This window comes from Bubalus kerabau, chromosome 4, assembly GCF_029407905.1.
Source record: "Bubalus kerabau isolate K-KA32 ecotype Philippines breed swamp buffalo chromosome 4, PCC_UOA_SB_1v2, whole genome shotgun sequence".
In the NCBI taxonomy this organism is placed as follows: Eukaryota; Metazoa; Chordata; class Mammalia; order Artiodactyla; family Bovidae; genus Bubalus; species Bubalus kerabau.
The window spans coordinates 75620079-75641051 of record NC_073627.1 but is presented as its reverse complement, the minus strand read 5'-3'; the positions used below and the strand labels follow the sequence as shown (position 1 = coordinate 75641051).

The following is a 20973-nucleotide window of genomic DNA, read 5'->3' as shown; positions in this document are numbered from 1 at the left end:
TTGCTTGGAAAATCCCATGGACAGAGGAACTTGGCGGGCTACAGTTCATGGAGTCGCAAAAGAGTCAGACACGACTGAGGATGCACACATGGCTAAATATAAAATACTTTTTGGACTGTCTATCATTGAATAGGTTTCACATTACATCTTGCCCCTTACTATCCAGATTGTTTTTAAAAGTGACTTTACTTCTAATATGAGATTGAGCTTTAAAGCCAATACTTGAGTCCTACAATGAAAATCCCAAGTAATGCTAAGTTTAAAAATCAGTATCCTCAGGCTTCCCTGGTGGCTCAGTGGTAAAGAATCTGCCTGCCAATGCAGGTGACATGGGTTTGATCCCTGATCTGGGAAGATCCTATATGCATTGGAGCAACTAAGCCCGTGTCCCACAACTACTGAGCCTGTGTTGATCCTACATGCCACAACTTAAACGAGAAGGCTCTAGAGCCCATGCTCTGCAATAAGAGAAGCCATGGCAATGAGAAGCTTGCACACCACAACTAGAGAAAAGTCTGTACATCGAGGAAGACCCAGCACAGCCATAAACAAAGGAAAAATGTTAAAAATCTGAATCTTTACTTCTCTCCTTTCTTCTTTATTGAAAATGCATTCCTTATGCTATCCATCTGTTATGTTGTTCATAAAACACACAGACAAAAAAAGCCTAAAACCTAAAATGGAGAGAGAAAACTGAATAAAAATAAACTGGAAATATCCCCTTCAAACTTAATTCATGTGGCTTTCATGGAGGTATAAAGATTACCATATGATGTAGTGAATTTATGGAATAAGTTTGTTGTTGGGCAAAAGAGAAAAACCAGTATCATTTATTCATTTAGAAAGTATTTATTAAATGCCTGATAGCATCAAGCAATGTACAACAAGGAGCATGGTAAAGCCATGCCTGATTGGATCAGTTTGGCTGATTGGAATAGAGAGATAATTAATGATCTTTGCAAATATCAACGACCTTTGCAAATATATGCTTCTATTAGTTATGGGAAAAGAAAAGACTCAACAAGATCTTTTAAAAAGTTTGAAGACCTTGAATTTTATCCAGGGTGATATTAAAAAATGTTTAACAACTGGCAATGCTGCTGCTGCTGCTAAGTCGCTTCAGTCGTGTCCGACTCTGTGTGACCCCATAGACCTCAGCCCACCAGGCTCCCCCGTCCCTGGGATTCTCCAGGCAAAAACACTGGAGTGGGTTGCCATTTCCTTCTCCAATGCATGAAAGTGAAAAGTGAAAGTGAAGTCGCTCAGTCGTGTCTGACTCTTAGCGACCCCATGGACTGCAGCCTACCAGGCTCCTCCATCTATGGGATTTTGCAAGACAAGAGTACTGGAGTGGGGTGCCATTGCCTTCTCTGGGCAATGCTGCTGCTGCTGCTGCTGCTGCTAAGTCGCTTCAGTCGTGTCCGACTCTGTGTGACCCCATAGACCGCAGCCCACCAGGCTCCCCCGTCCCTGGGATTCTCCAGGCAAAAACACTGGAGTGGGTTGCTATTTCCTCCTCCAATGCATGAAAGTGAAAAGTGAAAGTGAAGTCGCTCAGTTGTGTCTGACTCTTAGCGACCCCATGGACTGCAGCCTACCAGGCTCCTCCGTCCATGGGATTTTCCAAGCAAGAGTACTGGAGTGGGGTGCCATTGCCTTCTCCCCTGGACAATGCTACCAACCAATCAAAATCGACAGAGGCAGGTCAGCCATACCAATGAATTCTGCCTGAACACTGGCCCTAGTTATATTAATTTAGGGATTTCCACTCATAGTAAGTAGAATGAAAAGCAAACATAGCCATTTTAAATATATCTCTTTTTATTTTATCTATTTGCTTTTTTTATAAGTCTCTTTTTTAAGTTGTTGGTAACAAAGTTAGTTTAAAAACACAAACAATATGAGAAAAACTTAGATTTTAAATTTCAGGTATTTTTCATTTTGCCATTTTTAGTGAATTTATTTTATAAAATTTTATTATTATTTTGAATAGGTATTACCTTCACATGATTAAAAACATTCACAAGATTAAAAATTCAAAAGACACAAAAGGCTCTCCCGGTAAGAATCTCTTCCACCCTTTAGACAGTTTTCCTGTCTGAAGGAAATCAATATTGCCCCTTTTCTTGTAAAAGTAAAGTGAAGTTGACCAGTCTTGTCCAACTCTTTGTGACCCCATGGACTGTAACCTGCCAGGCTCCTCCGTCCATGGGGTTTTCCAGGCAAGAATACTGGAATGGGTTGCCATTTCCTTCTCCCGGGGATATGTAAAGTCTTCCAGAAACACTGTGTACGTGACTTTTTTTTTTCTTCTTTAGGTTAGTAAATCTCCTTAGACTGGAGCTTGTAGACCAGCAAAGAAAAGAAGTGGTGACCAAATCAGACAAATAAGAACGGTAAGATACAATGCTTTTTATCTTAGTCTCAGTGGGATGGATTGAATGTTTATGTCACCCCCAATTCCTAAATTGAAACCCTAACCCTATGGTAATGACCCAGGGAGGTGGGTGGGGCCTTTGAGAGGATTAGGTCATGAGGGAGCGCATTCATATATGGGATTGGGAGCATGCATGCTCAGTCACTCAGTTGTGTCTGGCTCTTTGCAACCCTGTAGACTGTAGCCCGCCAGGTTCCTCTGTCGATGGGATTTCCCAGGCAAGAATACTGGAGTGGGTTGCCACTTCCTACTCCAGGGGATCTTCCTGACCCAGAGAGCGAACCAGAGTTTCCTGATTGGCAGGTGGATTCTTTACCACTGAGCCACCAGGGAAGCCCTCATGAATGGGTTTAGTGTCCTTTATTAAAGAGACTACAGAGTGACCTGTTAGCCCTTTTGTCATGTGAAGACACATGGAGAGTCTCTGAGCCAGAAAGCAGATTCCCACCACACACCGAGTCTGCCAGCACCTTGATCTTGGACTTTCCAGCCTCTAGAACTATGAGAAATAAATTTTCTGCTGTTTATAAGCCCCCACACCCACCAGTGTTTTGTTATAGCACCCGGAATGGACTAAGACATATGGGAAAATGAATCTCAGTAACTCACAGGGTAGGATATTCTGTCTACTACTATATTCTGGGGCAAAGATGCTCCCTTCAAAGGAAAGAAGGCTTTGACTGTATGCTTTAAAGATGGACTATTTCAAGTTAGCAGCAGCAGCAGAGTTAAAGAAATCCAAGTATAAAGTATACTACCCAAAGCAATCTATAGATTCAATGCAATCCCTATCAAGCAACCAACAGTATTCTACACAGAGCTAGAACAAATAATTTCACAATTTGTATGGAAATACAAAAAACCTCGAATAGCCAAAGCGATCTTGAGAAAGAAGAATGGAACTGGAGGAATCAACCTACCTGACTTCAGGCTCTATTACAAAGCCACAGTTATCAAGACAGTATGGTACTGGCACAAAGACAGAAATATAGATCAATGGAACAAAATAGAAAGCCCAGAGATAAATCCACGCACATATGGACACCTTATCTTTGACAAAGGAGGCAAGAATATACAATGGATTAAAGACGATCTCTTTAACAAGTGGTGCTGGGAAATCTGGTCAACCACTTGTAAAAGAATGAAACTAGAACACTTTCTAACACCATACACAAAAATAAACTCAAAATGGATTAAAGATCTCAACGTAAGACCAGAAACTATAAAACTCCTAGAGGAGAACATAGGCAAAACACTCTCTGACATACATCACAGCAGGATCCTCTATGACCCACCTCCCAGAATATTGGAAATAAAAGCAAAAATAAACAAATGGGACCTAATTAACCTTAAAAGCTTCTGCACATCAAAGGAAACTATTAGCAAGGTGAAAAGACAGCCTTCAGAATGGGAGAAGATAATAGCAAATGAAGCAACTGACAAACAACTAATCTCGAGAATATACAAGCAACTCCTACAGCTCAACTCCAGAAAAATAAATGACCCAATCAAAAAATGGGCCAAAGAACTAAATAGACATTTCTCCAAAGAAGACATACAGATGGCTAACAAACACATGAAAAGATGCTCAACATCACTCATTATCAGAGAAATGCAAATCAAAACCACTATGAGGTACCATTTCACACCAGTCAGAATGGCTGCGATCCAAAAGTCTACAAGTAATAAATGCTGGAGAGGGTGTGGAGAAAAGGGAACCCTCTTACACTGTTGGTGGGAATGCAAACTAGTACAGCCACTATGGAGAACAGTGTGGAGATTCCTTAAAAAACTGGAAATAGACCTGCCTTATGATCCAGCAATCCCACTGCTGGGCATACACACTGAGGAAACCAGAAGGGAAAGAGACGTGTACCCCAATGTTCATTGCAGCACTGTTTCTAATAGCCAGGACATGGAAGCAACCTAGATGTCCATCAGCAGATGAATGGATAAGAAAGCTGTGGTACATATACACAATGGAGTATGACTCAGCCATTAAAAAGAATACATTTGAATCAGTTCTAATGAGGTGGATGAAACTGGAGCCTATTATACAGAGTGAAGTAAGCCAGAAAGAAAAACACCAATACAGTATACTAACGCATATATATGGAATTTAGAAAGATGGTAACAATAACCCTGTGTACGAGACAGCAAAAGAGACACTGATGTATAGAACAGTCTTATGGACTCTGTGGGAGAGGGAGAAGGTGGGAAGATTTGGGAGAATGGCATTGAAACATGTAAAATATCATGTATGAAACGAGTTGCCAGTCCAGGTTCGATGCACGATACTGGATGCTTGGGGCTGGTGCCCTGGGACGACCCAGAGGGATGGTATGGGGAGGGAGGAGGGAGGAGGGTTCAGGATGGGGAACACATGTATACCTGTGGCGGATTCATTTTGATATCTGGCAAAACTAATACAATTATGTAAAGTTTAAAAATAAAATAAAATTTAAAAAAAAATTTTTAAAGGGATCCTGATTCATTTTTTTTTTAACTAAGGTACAATTCATACGCCACACCACCAGAGCATTTTCGTATATTCACAAGGCTGTAAAGCCAGCACTGCTGTCTAATTTCAGAACGTTTCCATTACCCCCAATAAATTCCATACCCATTACAGTCAGTCACTCCTCCCCTGCTCCCTGGCCCCTAGAAACCACTCATCTATTTTCTGCCTCTATGGATTTGTCTATCTTGAATATTTCATATAAATGAAATCATATACTAGGTGGCTTCGGTGTCTGGTTTCTTTCACTCACACACTATGTTCAAAGTTTATGTTGTAGCATAGTACTTCTTTCTTTTTTCTTACCCTTGCTTTTTAAAATTTATGGAAAAATTTATATATTACAAAATTGATCATCTTAACCATTTTTAAGTGTACAGTTGAGTGACATGAAGCACACTCACACTGTTGTGCAACATCCCCCCCGTCCGTCTGCAGAACTGTTTTTAAAACTCAAGCAGAAACTCTGTACCCGTTAAATAACGTCCCGATTCCTTCGTAACCTCTATTTTATTTTCTTTCTCTGTGAATTTGCCTATTCTAAGAAGTTCATAAACGTGGAATCAAACAATATTGGTCCTTTTGTGTCTGGTTTATTTCACGTAGCACAATGTCTTCAAAGTTCATTCCTGTGAGTAGCTTGAAACAGAACTGCCTTTCATTTTAAGGCTGAAAACTATTCCATTGTTTGGCTAGACCCCGTTTTGTTTATCCATTTCTCACCGAATGGACGTTTGGGTGTTTATATTTTTGACAATTATGAATAATGCCACTGTGAACATCAGTGTACATGTTTTTGTATGACCATGTTTCCAGTTCTCTTGGGTGGAAGAGACTCTCAATGAGACTGTAGAGGAATCTGATGAGTAATACACATTGGCTAGAGATGGATAGATTAAGTCCCCTCATACAAACATTTGAGTTTCGAACTTTCAAAGATGCGAATGTGTGTTCGCACGTCCAATCACATTAGTTCATGTGTCTGGCGTGCTCGGTCATGTGTGTCCATCCTCTACAGGTGGCTGTGTTTTTGTGTACATTACAGTACTGTGTAGAGTACAGTAGAACAGTTTTTTAATTTCAAGCCCAGGATGTCTAGAAGCAAGCTTACATATAGCGGGATGTAGTCAATTGTGTTAGTTGGGTACCAAGGCTAACTTTGATTAGAGAAGGCGATGGCACCCCACTCCAGTACTCTTGCCTAGAAAATCCCATGGACGGAGGAGCCTGGTAGGCTGAAGTCCATGGGGTCGCGAAGAGTCAGACACGACTGAGCGACTTCACTTTCACTTTTCACTTTCATGCATTGGAGAAGGAAATGGCAACCCACTCCAGTGTTCTTGCCTGGAGAATCCCAGGGATGGGGGAGCCTGGTGGGCTGCCGTCTATGGGGTCACACAGAGTCGGACATGACTGAAGCGACTTAGGAGTAGCAGCAAGGCTAACTTTGTTGGATTTATGATCAAATTGGACCTATGAATTCACTTTCGGAACATAACTCATTCATACATAGTGGACTTACTGTAATTTGATCATGGACAATGGTCCTTGAGACTGTGTTTCCTTTAAGGAAGTGTGAAAGTAACTTAGATGTGGATATATAGATATATAGATTTATATACACTCCTTTGTTAATGTTCTTTTTTATTATGGCTTATTCCAAGATACTAGATATAGTTCCCTGTGCTATACGGGAGGACCTTGTTGCTTAGCCATTCTAAATGTAATAGCTTGCATCTACCAACCCCAAACTCCCGGTCTGTCCTGCTCCCTCCTCTCCTCCCACTTGGCAACCACAAGTCTGATCTCTACGTCTGTGAGTCTGTTTCTGTTCTGACGGTAGGTTCATTGGTGCCACAGTTTAGATTCCACATATAAGTGATATTCATATGGTGTTTGTCTTTCTCTTTCTGACTTAGAATCAAGTATACTTTAAATAGTTACCCATTTTCCAAGCAGAGCTCTTCTTTCTTCAAATACCTACAATTAAAAAAAAAACAACATGGAATGATTTCATATTTCATGGTTCAAAATACCCATTAAAAAGACATGATTAGGACTTCCCTGGTGGTCCAGTGGTTAAGAATCTGTCTGCCTATGCAGGGGACACGGGTTCAATCCCTGGTTCCAAAAGATTCCACGTGCCTTGGTGCAACTGAGCACACGTGCTACAAGTACTGAAGCCTGCATGCCCTAGAGCCCCTGCTCCCCAACAAGAGAAGCCACCATAATGAGAAGTCTGCTCACTGCAGACAGAGTGGCCCCTGCTTGCCAAAACTAAAGAAAGCCCGTGCACAGCAATGAAAACCCAGCACAGTCAAAAATAAAATAAATAAATTTAAAAAAGACATCATTAAAGGATCAATCACTAAATATTGACTGTCTTTTCCATTTTATCAACTGAGTATAAAGAGATAGATTTTGTACCTGAAAGGGTAACTTTATTTACAACTTGGGCAAACTTTCTTTTTTCTCAGTTTCTCCATGTGAATCAATTCATCTTAGAGAATAAATAATTTTTTAAAGGCAAGAAATATGGAGAAGGAAATGGTAACCCACTCCAGTATTCTTGCCTGGAGAATCCCATGGACGGAGCAGCCTGGTAGACTACAGTGCACGGGGTCGCAAAGAGTTGGACACGACTGAGCGACTTCCCTATTCACTCTTCACTATAGTCGGTATATAACTTCCTGCTAAAGACTAGCAGGGGGGTGGCGGGGGCACTCTTTCTGCCCCCTTCTGATGTCTATGTCAGAATCTTTCTTTATCTCCTTTATACTTTAATAAAACTTGATTACACACACACACAAAATAAATAAATAAAGGCAAGAAATAAAAGAATGGAACTATAAAGTGGAATCATTTTTGGAATTTGAAAGGTGATGACAAAACTGACAAAGGAAAAAAATAGGAAAACGGAGAACCTCCCTCCAAATATTTCAGCATTACTAGTATTAGAACTTGTGAAATTTATGAGTGAGTAGCTCTGTTTTTTTATTTCATGAGTTCACATATCAGTGGGTGTACATTACTTATATGTTTGCATATGTGCGCCTCTGGGCTTACAGCTCAGTGTTTATCTGTATAGGTTTGTTGTTATACACCATTGAGGACAGAAACTATGTCTTATTCACCTTGACTTCTCCACTGCAGAGTGCTGTACGTGGCATATTACAGGTGCTCAAGCTTGCTGGAAGGAATGAACATGCTTGTGACAAATGAATATCCTTTGGCTGTATCGCTACCACGGGAGTGTATTTACACGTTAGTGGAGAGGCGTTTTCCTGAGGCTCAGTCATTTGTGTATCTATCTGAATGGGTGAGGAAGGGACAGCTAGAGTGAGAAGGTTTGGCAGAGGAGGGCGATCTGGAGCCAGGAAGCAAGAGACAGCAGGAAACAGGTGTGACTGTCTCTCTCACACCCACCCTGCACTCTGTCGGCTTTCAAAATTGGGCTCCATGTTTTTCCCTTCCTCTTGGCACTTTCTAAATTCTCTCACCCTGTCAGAACATTCCTATTTAGAAACTAGCTCAGGCCTATTTCTTCCCTTTTGTGGAGGAGGATGAGGAGCTGGTTTCATGCTTCCAACAGATCTGTTTTCCTTCCTTTTTTTAGACTCTCAAATTCTGCTTTCAAAGGGCAGGCAAAATGGAGACTGAAATAATTGATTCAACAACAACCTCAAGGCCTGTAAAATGCCATCTTTGCTACTAACCAGGGAATATCATATATCACAGGTAGACACTCTTTATACTTTAGAGAAGAAGAAAAAGAATACCATTTTCTCCTCCCTCCTAATTAACTGCCCCCTGGGCTACTAGGACCCTCAAATAACAGTGACAGATAATCTCAGAATTTCTAGATGAAAATAGAAGAGGGGATTTCCCTGGTGGTCCAGTGGTTAAGACTCTGTGTTTCCACTGCAGAAAGTGAGGGTTTGATACCTGGTTGGGCAATTAAGGTTCCACAGGCCAATGTTGTGGTCACAACAAGCAAACAAAGAAAAAGAAAATAGAAGAGAACCTATAAAATTAATAAAAAAAAAAACCTATAGACATTTTCAGGACTGAAAAATCAGGATTCAGGGCTTTCATGGTGGTCCAGGGGTTAAGAATCTGCCTGCAAGTGCAGGACATACGGGTTCCATTCCTGGTCAGGGAAGATTCCACGTGCCTTGGGACAACTAAGCCAGTGATCCACAGCTATTGATCCCGCATGCCCTAGAGTCCACGTGCGGTAACTAGCGAGTAGCCACCACTCGCTGCAACTAGAGAAAGCCCTCGTGCACCAACGAAGACTCAGTGCAGCCAAGAAAAAATAAAAAATAACCAAAAAAAGAGAAAAATCAGGATTCACACATTTCTTGAACCCTTCTCTTGTGTCTAACAAAATCCTATCAAGCATCTAATTCCCCTCCCAAGTCTCGGGCACCAGCATTTTTCTGGTACCCACTGGTCTCACTCTTCTCAACTCCTCCTCCACTTGCAGCCCATGCTCCACCTGGCCTTTCTAGGATTTGCTATTGCCCACCAGGTGATTCTGTTCATTTTCCCTTCCCAGGTAGATTACAGCTACTTTCCCTTATATGATCCACAGGTTCCAGGGGAGGCCCTCAACAAAACACCTGCTGATGGAACAACAAGAGATTCAGATGTCATAGAATTTTAGGGCTAAAAGGAATCTTAAGATCTTTTTGTTCAATTTTTCTGTTTTAGAGAGGATAAGCAGAGGCCCAAAGGGTTACCTTTATAGATTAAAAAAAAAAATCATTGGTTCCAGACTGTATGTTCAGCTGAATAATATACTTGGCTCCTCACTAGAAAGCCATGTGGTGCAAGCGTGCTTAGTCATGTCTGACTCTTGGAGACCCCATGGACTGTAGCCTGTCAGGCTCCTCTGTCCATGGGATTTCCCAGGCAAGAATACTGGACTGGGTTGCCATTTCCCACTCTAGGGGACTCTCCCTGACCCAGGGATCAAACCCACGTCTCTTTCATGTCCTGCATTGACAGGCAGATTCTTTATCACTAACACCTAAGAAACCCTGCTAGAACCACGGTCTTTCCATTCTGACCCCAAACTTGATCTTCCCTATTCTGACCTCAAGCCCTACATTCTCAATGAATTGCTGCCCAGGGTTTGACCTGAGAGTGGGAAAAAAAAAACAATTAGGTCCCAGGATGACAACCCCCTTTCCAAAGGAGGATGGGAGGACCATCGTGGTGTCCAATGACAACAGAAGGCATCAGAAAGAAAGGGGCACTGACTTGAAGGGGTGGGGACAGCAAGAATGTAGCAGGTGGACTTCCCTGGTGGTCTAGTGGTTAAGACTCCAAACTCCCTATGTAGGGGGCCCGAGTTCCATCTCTGGTCAGGGAACTAGATTCCCCATGCTGCAACTAAAAAGATTCCGCACACCACATCTAGAGATCCTGCATGCCGTAATGAAGACCCAGTGCAGTCAAATAAATAAATAAAATGAATATTTAAATAAATAAATAATAAATAAAGTCAGTCATTGATAATAAAATAAAATAAAGAGGGTGGGAGGTAGGGTCTTTAGAGGGCCAATGACGAAGTCTAAGCAAAGTCCAAGCAAATCCAGTTCTTCACCAAAAGGTGATTAGAGTCAGGTAGGAGAAGGCAATGGCACCGGACTCTAGTACTCTTGCCTGGAAAATCCCATGGATGGAGGAGCCTGGTAGGCTGCAGTCCATGGGGTAGCTAAGAGTCGGACAGGACTGGGCAACTTCACTTTCACTTTTCACTTTCATGCATTGGAGAAGGAAATGGCAACCCACTCAAGTGTTCTTGCCTGGAGAATCCCAGGGACAGAGGAGCCTAGTGGGCTGCCGTCTATGGGGTCGCACAGAGTTGGACATGACTGAAGCGACTTAGCAGCAGCAGCAGCAGCAGCAGGAACTGATAGGCATGAGGGGCAGAAAGACAAACACTAGACAAACTCAGATCTGGTTCTGACTCTACCCTTGACAAGAAGTATAATTTGGAACAAATTATTTAACTGTCAGGTCCTCAGGCAGACTCAGAATTTTAGTCTCTGGTTGGGAGCAAGTCTTCATTCCAAGGATTTGCAATCAGATTTTTGATCTTACAAAGTTGGAAGAGGGTTGAAGGGATAAATTGGGAGTTTGGGATTAACATATACAAACTGCTATATATAAAATAAATAACCAACAAGGACCTACTTATAGTACATACACTACTCAATATTGTGTAATCACCCGTAAGGGAAAGAATCTGAAAAAGAATAGATATGTATAACTGAATCCCTTTGCTGTACACTTGAAACTAACACAACATTGTAAATCAGCCATACTTCGATTAAAATTAAAAAAGAGCCCGGAAACAGTATCACTTCAAGTGGAAAACATTAGAGAGAATCGTCTTTCCTTGCAGAATGCTGCAGTTTGTTTACATCACAGTTTACTCAGAGCCTGCTGTTAAGTCAAAATCCCATGGTTGTTATTTTAGTCTGTCGACATTGCGGTTGCATATTTCACCATGTGACATCATTACCATGGAGGAGTAAGACATTTTGGGGCTCCTAAATGATGACTGATGGATGGTGGTTAGGTGCTTTTTCTCAGAACACCCTTTTAACTACATGTGTACTGTACTACATGTGTGAACCATATTAAAAAAAAAAATGTTGACCACTTTCAATTAAAACACTAGATGGAAAAAAAAACCTACACTAGACAGCAAAGAAATACATACTTATAAAACATTCCTCCTCTCAAAGTTTTCACAAGGCCTGAATTATCTTGTAATCTGATGATGCTATCATTTTGGCATCTACATTTGAATTCAATCTCTCTGCTTAAAGCCTCTTGTGAAGTTAAACTCCTATGAGGTTTATTTTAGACTGAAACAGTTTCATATTTCTCATTTTACTACAGAATAGAAAAAAGGCAAAATTAAAACAAAAACCAGGGACTTCCCTAGTGTTACAGTGTTTAAGACTCTGCGCTTGCAATGCAGGGTGCCTGGGTTCTATCCCTGACCAGCAAACTAAAATCCCATATGCTGTGCAGTGTGGCCAAAACAAAAAAAGAGGACCTTAAAATTACGCTGATCATTGGCCAATGCCCTGCTGTAGAAGTGTAGAAAAGCCCTTGAAGTTATCGTATAGGCACGGTCTGCTCAACTGTGAACTTGGGCATCTATTTTTAACCCCTTTCACACAGTCAGAATGTGAGACCTGGAAGGGACCTCTGAGGTCATCTCAGGTATGACCTAAATCAAATCCCTTATGATTATACAATGGAAGTGAGAAATAGATTTAAGGGACTAGATCTGATAGATAGAGTGCCTGATGAACTATGGACGAAGGTTCGTGACATTGTACAGGAGACAGGGATCAAGACCATCCCTATGGAAAAGAAGCAAAAAAGCAAAAAAAGCAAAATGGCTGTCTGGGGAGGCCTTACAAATAGCTGTGAAAAGAAGAGAAGCGAAAAGCAAAGGAGAAAAGGAAAGATATAAGCATCTGAATGCTGAGTTCCAAAGAATAGCAAGAAGAGATAAGAAGGCCTTCCTCAGTGATCAATGCAAAGAAATAGTGGAAAACAACAGAATGGGAAAGACTAGAGATCTCTTCAAGAAAATTAGAGATACCAAGGGAACATTTCATGCAAAGATGGGCTCGATAAAGGACAGAAATGGTATGGACCTAACAGAAGCAGAAGATATTAAGAAGAGGTGGCAAGAATACACAGAAGAACTGTACAAAAAAGATCTTCACAACCCAGATAATCACGATGGTGTGATCACTCACCTAGGGCCAGACATCCTGGAATGTGAAGTCAAGTGGGCCTTAGAAAGCATCACTACGAAAAAAGCTAGAGGAGGTGATGGAATTCCAGTGGAGCTATTTCAAATACTGCAAAACTAATACACTTATGTAAAGTTTAAAAAAAAAAAAAATGATGCTGTGAAAGTGCTGCATTCAATATACCAGCAAATTTGGAAAACTCAGCAGTGGCCACAGGACTGGAAAAGGTCAGTTTTCATTCCAATCCCAAAGAAAGGCAATGCCAAAGAATGCTCAAACTAATGCACAATTGCACTCATCTCACACACTAGTAAAGTAATGCTCAAAGTTCTCCAAGCCAGGCTTCAGCAATACGTGAACCATGAACTTCCAGATGTTCAAGCTGGTTTTAGGAAAGGCAGAAGAACCAGATATCAAATTGCCAACATCCGCTGGATCATCGAAAAAGCAAGAGAGCTCCAGAAAAACATCTATTTCTGCTTTATTGACTATGCCAAAGCCTTTGACTGTGTGGATCACAATAAACTGTGGAAAATTCTGAAAGAGATGGGAATACCAGACCACCTGACCTGCCTCTTGAGAAACCTATATGCAGGTCAGGAAGCAACAGTTAGAACTGGACATGGAACAACAGACTGGTTCCAAATAGGAAAAGGAGTACATCAAGGCTGTATATTGTCACCCTGCTATTTTAACTTATATGCAGAATACGTCATGAGAAATGCTGGGCTGGAAGAAACACAAGCTGGAATCAAGATTGCCAGGAGAAATATCAATAACCTCAGATATGCAGATGACAGCACCCTTATGGCAGAAAGTGGAGAGGAACTAAAAAGCCTCTTGATGAAAGTGAAAGAAGTTGGCTTAAAGCTCAACATTCAGAAAACGAAGATCATGGCATCTGGTCCCATCACTTCATGGGAAATAGATGGGGAAACAGTGGAAACAGTGTCAGACTTTATTTCTGGGGGCTCCAAAATCACGGCAGATGGTGATTGCAGCCATGAAACTAAAAGACACTTCCTCCTTGGAAGGAAAGTTATGACCAACCTAGATAGCATATTGAAAAGCAGAGATATTACTTTGCCAAAAAAGGTCCGTCTAGTCAAGGCTATGGTTTTTCCAGAAGTCATGTATGGATGTGAGAGTTGGACTGTGAAGAAAGCTGAGTGCCGAAGAACTGATGCTTTTGAACTGTGGTGTTGGAGAAGACTCTTGAGAGTCCCTTGGACTGCAAGGAGAGCCAACCAGTCCATCCTAAAGGAGATCAGTCCTGGGTGTTCTTTGGAAGGAATGATGCTGAAGCTGAAACTCCAGTACTTTGGCCACCTCATGCGAAGAGTTGACTCACTGGAAAAGACTCTGATGCTGGGAGGGATTGGGGGCAGGAGGAGAAGGGGACGACAGAGGATGAGATGGCTGGATGGCATCACCGACTCGATGGATGTGAGTTTCAGTGAATTCTGGGAGTTGGTGATGGACAGGGAGGCCTGGCGTGCTGCGATTCATGGGGTCACAAAGAGTCGGACACGACTGAATGACTGAACTGAAATGAACTGAACTGATCTGAACTGATCCAAGCCACTCAATTTCCAAAGGTAGGTAGTAAAGACAGAGGCATAAGAGACTTGCTGAAGTCAAGCAGGAGATTATTTAGCGCAGCTGATCTGGAACCTGTGTTTTTTAATTCTCAACATTATTGTTCTTTGCTCGCTTTTACTTATATATTTTTTTTAATTGTTAAATATCATTGCACTGTATACAGTAAAAAACAAACAGTCTCTCTTCTAGCAGACTTCCCTCCTACTCTTCCATGTCGTCCAATTTTTTAGGGGAAACCACTATTGATAGTTGGGCTTCTCTGGTGGCTCAACTGATAAAGAACCCACCTGCCAATTCAGGAGACACAAAGAGACATGGGTTTAATCCCTAGGATGGGAAGATTCCCTGGAAGAGGGCATGGCAACCCACTCTAAATATTCTTGCCTGGAAAATTCCATGGACAGAGGAGCCTGGAGGGCTACAGTCTATGGAGTTGCAAACAGTCGGACAAGACTGAGCACATGTGCACACACTATTAACAGTTTGCTGTATACATATGCAAATTCCATGTGTGTGTCTAAGTATTGATACATTCATTCACATACTTATGGGTATATACACAGGCCAAGATTTTTTTGGATATTATATTTAATTTTTATTGAATTATAATTGACATATAATATAATGGTAGTTTCAGGTGTACAACATAGTGATCTGACAGTTTTTTAAATTTTAATTATTTTTTTATTGAAGGATTGTGCTTTACAGAATTTTGTTGTTTTCTGTCAAATCTCAACATGAATCAGCCACAGGTATACATATACCCACTCTCTTTTGAACCTCCCTCCCATCTCCCTCCCCATCCCACCCCTCTAGGTTGATACAGAGCCCCTGTTTGAGTTTCCTGAGCCATACAGCAAATTCCCATTGCCTATCTATTTTATATATGGCAGGCTAAGATTTTTGAAAATACTTTTACTCCAAACTAGAACCTAACTAAACCAAAATAAAAATGAGGGAGGGAATAATATGCGAGTTCTGAACCACAAAATAAATATCATTTCTAATAGAAATGGTTATTTCTCTTATCATTGCTCATCTAGAAATTATCATGAAATTTTTAAACATTTTTATTTATTTGACTGTACTGGGTCTTAGTTGTGCCATGTGGGTTCTTTAGCTGCAGCATGCAAACTCTTGCAGCATGTGGGATCTAGTTTCCTGAACACAGATGGAACCCAGGCCCCTGCACTGGGAGCACAGACCCTGAGCCACTGGGCCACCAGGGAATTCCCTAGAAATTCTCATAAAATTTGACAAAAGCTGTTCAGGCTTCCCAGGTGGTGCCAGTGTTAAGGAACTCACCTGCTGGGACTTCCTGGTGGTCCAGGGGCTAAGACTCCATTCCATGCTCCCAATGCAGGGGGCCTGGGTTTGATTTCTGGTCTGGGAACTAGATCCCACATGCTGCAACTAAGGATTCACATGCTTCAACAAAAATTGCAGCCAAATAAATTTTAAAAAGAAAACTCACCTGCTAATGCAGGTGATATAAAGGACCTGCATATAAAGGTCGATATAAATCGACCCAAGGATCTATCTGTGGGTTCATGAAGATACCTTGGAGGAGGTCATGGCAACCTACTCCAGGATTCTTGCCCAGAGAATCTCACAGACAGAGGAGCCTGGCCAGCTATAGTCCATGGGGTCTCCAAGAGTCGGACACGACTCAGTGACTAACACACATGAAGGGTCCTCAGTGCTGTGCATGGGGGGTAGGGTGGAATTTATCCTTGGGAGCAGTCTGTTATCGGTTTTGCTTCATAGGATTAGTTTGGTATTTTAGAAAGATCGTTCTGGGACCAGAATAGAGGATGGATTAGAGACAGTGAAACCAGCTGAGGGGTTACTGCAATGTGCCAGGCGAAGGAGGGTAAGTGTGTGAACTGAGAACATGGAACTGGATGTGCACAAGTCAAAGGAGAAGAGGGGTCTGGATGAAGAGACCTAGGAGGAAGACTCAGAACCTGAAAACCAGTGGATATGGAGGTGAAGGGGAACTGGTAGACACTCCTTCCTGGCCTTCTCATCTCCTAAATCTTTTAAAAACTATTTATTTATTTATTTGGCTGCCCTGGGTCTTAGTTGCAGCACACAAGGTCTTTAGTTGCAGTATGTGGGACTGAATTCCCTGGCCAGTGAGCGAACCTGGGCCCCAGCCCTGGGAGCAGAGTCTTAGCCCCTAGACCACCAGGGAAGTCCGTAAGATCTTTCTTTCTAAGCAGGAACTCTGTATCTCTTGCCAACTCTGGCCATGTAACTGGGGCTCAATTAAAGTTTTCTTTTTGTTCTAAATTTATTTCAATTAAAATTTTGAAGAAATCCTTCATTTTTTTTTTATCCACTACACAATCCTAAGCAATTCCTGTTCATGTTTTGATTACCAAATTTTTAATGCTTTTTTTCCCTTTAAAGCATGATTTCAACTAATAAAACAGTTCTTATTACTTACTCGGTCATTCAAAAGCTGATGGTTTAGGGGTGTCCAGGTACTCATCTTTGTCTGCATTTTGGGACCATCTGTGTTTTTAGGAGGTGCAAATGCCATCATGAAACAACTGGATATTCTTCTGTAAGAAAAACTACACCTGCAGAAGAAATGAATCATACGATCTTCAGAATACTAAAAATACTAATACCATATAATCTTTTTTAGTACACTGGGACAGGGACCAGGGGGAGAGTAACATTTACTGGGAGCATCTTATATGTCAGGCACTTAACAGGTTTGCTCAATTAAAACCCATAACAATATGGTAAAGTGGTGGGTTTTAGATTATTTTACAGATGAAGAAAATGAGGCTCACTTAAGTTACACGCTTTGCCCAGAGTTATACAGACAGTAGGTGGTGAAACACGGAATCAGACCCAGGTCTGTTTAACTCTGTTTGATTTTCATTGGATCAAGGGGGAAAAATCAGAATCACTCTTAGCTAAGAACATACCATATTTGTCAGAGAGGAGTATTTATAAAATCACAGTGCAATCTGAACTACTCCATCTTTTGTCCCTTGTGACCTCCTTCTTCCTCTCTTAACTTTCTGACATCTAGCTAACAAGGGCTCTAGCTTGCTACCATATTTAAGAAGTAGAATGGTACAATGGACAAGGCCAAGAATTTACATATGGACAGATTTGGGTTTATTGGGGAAAATACACTGGTTTTCGATGCCCAGTACTGTATATATTTGCCTTCATTTTTGTGGTCTCACGGCATGTGGGATCTTAGTTCCCCAATCAGAGATGGAACTCACATCCCTTGTATTGAAAACATTGAGTCATGACTATTGCTGTTCAGTCACTAAGTTGTGTCCAGCTCTTTGCAACTCCATGGACTGAAGTACACCAGGCTTCCCTGTCTTTCACTATCTCCCAGAGTTTGCTCAAACTCATGTCCATTGAGTTGGTGATACCATCCAACCATCTCATCCTCTGTTGCCTCCCTTCTCCTCTCGCCCTCAGTCTTTCCCAGCATCAAGGTCTTTTCCAAGGAGTCGGCTCTTCACATCAGGTGGCCAAAGTATTGGAGCTTCAGCTGCAGCATCAGTCCTTCCAATAAATATTCAGGGTTGATTTCCTTTAGGATTGACTCATTTGATCTCCATGCTGTCCAAGGGAGTCTCAAAGGTCTCCAGTACCACAATTAAAAAGCATCAATTCTTCAATGCTCAACCTTCTTTATGATCCAGTTCTAACCACTGGACAGCCAGGGAAGTCCCTATGTCTGCCTTCATTGGATTAAAGCACTCTAATTTCCATGAGGGATTACTTTTCCCTCAGTGTTCAGGGTCTGCTGGGTTGGTTAATCAAGGTGGCCTCCCCTTGCCCAGTCATGAGACTAAGCTAGGCCAGGTAACTGATGCTGGCTTAGCCTTGCTTTACAGCCAAGGTGATCATTCAAAGTACCATAGATGCTCTGAGTAGTAGACTGTTAAGCTGTTCTTAGACTCCTCTTGTAGGGGCTTCCTGCAAGTGGCCAAAGTATTGGAGCTTCAGTATCAGTCCTTCCAATGAATATTCAGGACTGATTTCCTTTAGGATTGACTTGGACAGGTACACACTGCTATATTTAAAATGGATAACCTATAGGGATCCACGATATAGCACAGGGAACCGTGCTCAATGGTAGTCTGCCTAGAGCAGAGTCTGGGGGAGAATGGACACATGTATATGTATGGGTGAGACCCTTCATTGTTTATGTGAAACGACCACAACACTGTTAATTGGTTATACTCCAATACAAAATTAAAAGTTAAAAATAAATAAATAAATAGCATTACCATAGACTTTCTTAGAACTTCTTGTTACAGAGTTCTTCAAAGCCTGTCCTTGAAGGGGGCCCAACAAAATATTTTAAGGTGAAAAATATTGAAAGCAGATTGATGGCATTTTCACTATATATCCTCAGTGTTTCTGTTTTTTGTGCCTTCTTCCTCTCTGAAGGTAAGTTTCATATCCAAAGCAGTGGTGCTGAGTTGGGGACTGCACAGGATTTGCCTGCCCACCCAGGGCTCCAAAAATTATAGCAGCAAATATAAGACAACTTTTTAAAAATATTTATTTTTTTATTTTAAATAAAATATTTTAAATAAAAAATATTTATTTATCTGGCTGAGCCAGGTCTTCGTTAGGGCATGCGGGATCTAGTTCCCTGACCAGGGATAGAACCCAGGTCCCCTGGACCACCAGAGAATTCACTTGGACAATTTTTTGATCCCACATGCCACAACTAACCTGGCACAGCCAAATAAATAAATAAAAATAAATATTTTTTAAATTAAAAAACCATTAGTTTTTGACTTACAGACAATTCCCCCAAATGCTAGATCTGAAATTCTGTGACTCTCACTTAACATGTAATATTCCCTCTCAGGCTTAAATCAGAGCTGAAGATAAAGCCAATGTTTTAAAACCTCAGGGTTTTAAACCATAGATAATATCTTCCTGCAGTTGCCTGCTGATACCATTCCACTGGAATAAGGGGGAATTAAGGAGGTTCAGATGAGCCCTCACATTCTTAGCTCCTAACAGCTAAGTTGCAAAGGTATAAGAAATGATTTCATTACAGTATTATTAATTGGCTGCTATAAAAATACACATGAGCAGGCAAATACCTAAAGCACGATCACTGAGTCTTGATCTGCACAGTTAAAAATCACATATTTCCTTTTTTATTGCTATTTATGCATGTTTGATCTTTCTTCTATTTAAACTGATTGAAGTTTTGTGTTTTTATTTTTTTTAATTTTATTTATTTGTTTAGGCTGAGCCACTCGGCTTGCAGAATCTTAGTTCCGCAACCAGGGATTGACCCTGGCCTTTGGTAATGAAACTTAGAGTCCTAACCCCTGGACGGCCAGGGAATTCCTTAAACCAATTGTTTTTAATCTTTTATTTTTTTTTCAGGGCCATAAACCTCTTTCAGGATATGATGAAAACTATGAGTCTTCTCCCTAGAAAAATGCATATTAACATTACATTTTGCTTACACCAGGTTAAAAACTTCTGTTGTAAGCTGCTGCTGCTAAGTTGCTTCAGTTGTGTCCGACTCTGTGCAACCGCATAGACAGCAACCCACCAGGCTCCTCCATCCCTGGGATTCTCCAGGCAAGAACGCTTGAGTGGGTTGTCATTTCCTTCTCCAATGTGTGAAAATGAAAAGAGAAAGTGAAGTCGCTCAGTTGTGTGTAACTCTTCAAGAACCCATGGACTGCAGCCTATCAGGCTCCTCCATCCACGGGAGTTTCCAGGCAAGAGTACTGGAGTGGGTTGCCATTGCCTTCTCCAGCTGTAAGCTGAGAAACTCTCTTCCCAGTTTGAGTAGAAAACAATCTGATTCTAAGCACGATTTCTGATTAGGACAAAATAGCTTTTCCAGGGCCTCCCTAAGGTTTTGCATTGTTTTTTTTTTTCTTCCTGGTTCTTCAGAGCTAGAAATTATTTGAAATAGGCTTTTTTCAAATCAACTTGAATAAAGTTTGGTTTTCAGGAGATGGGCCTGGCTGAGAAAAAGAGCCCTCTTGATAATAGTCTTACTGAAGCAGGCAAATGGAGGTATCTTGCCCTGGGTTTTGTCATTATCCTTTTACAGTTTTTTCCTCTGTCCATTGTAGAAGACGGGCAGTGTGCATATCTGCATGCCCACACTGGTTCACAGAACAGACCACTCAGATGCTTTCATACAACATACAAAAAAATAACAAACAAAGCAAGTTGCCTTCCCTCCTTCTACATACAAACCTTGCTGTTGTTTTTTCATGACCTCTTTCCCCCTTAATGGATGTCCTTGCATGTTCCTCTTAAATTTTTCTTTGGATAAAGGGGAAGAAAAAGGGCTTGTGGCCCTTACCCCCAGTGTGTGCTTCTAGTGTCATGTTTAAAGGCAAGGCTAGGTCCTCTGGTAAAGTTCCAGTGGTAACACACCTCCAATCCCATCTTCAAAGCCATTCTTCACACCGTCACCATTGCACAACTTCACTAAAGACCTATTAGGTCTGTATTAGAGCTATAAAGACAAGTCTTGACTATAATGGAGGTTATAGTCTACTGCAAGAGGATTTTTTTTTAAACAAATAAAAATGTATATATTTAAGGTGATGTTTTAATATATGTACACATCA

The 20973-nt window shown here is 41.3% G+C and overlaps 1 protein-coding gene across 2 annotated transcripts in view; it reads right to left on the bottom strand.

Moving 5' to 3' along the window:
• FBXO16 (F-box protein 16) overlaps nucleotides 1–20973 on the bottom strand; it is a 40871-nt gene that overhangs the window by 18413 nt on the left and 1485 nt on the right. Inside the window, exons 1-3 of one of the 2 annotated variants that reach the window (XR_008714166.1) lie at nucleotides 16806–16906; nucleotides 6900–6935; nucleotides 1914–2343 (exon numbers count right to left, since the gene is read on the bottom strand). Coding sequence is in view for 1 of the 2 variants with exons in the window: in XM_055580180.1 (XP_055436155.1) it covers nucleotides 6900–6935; nucleotides 16806–16904 (135 nt within the window). In the remaining variant the exon portion in view is untranslated. Of the gene's footprint in view, nucleotides 1–1913; nucleotides 2344–6899; nucleotides 6936–16805; nucleotides 16942–20973 lie in introns of those variants that run through there. The other variant, XM_055580180.1, reaches the window with a different exon arrangement.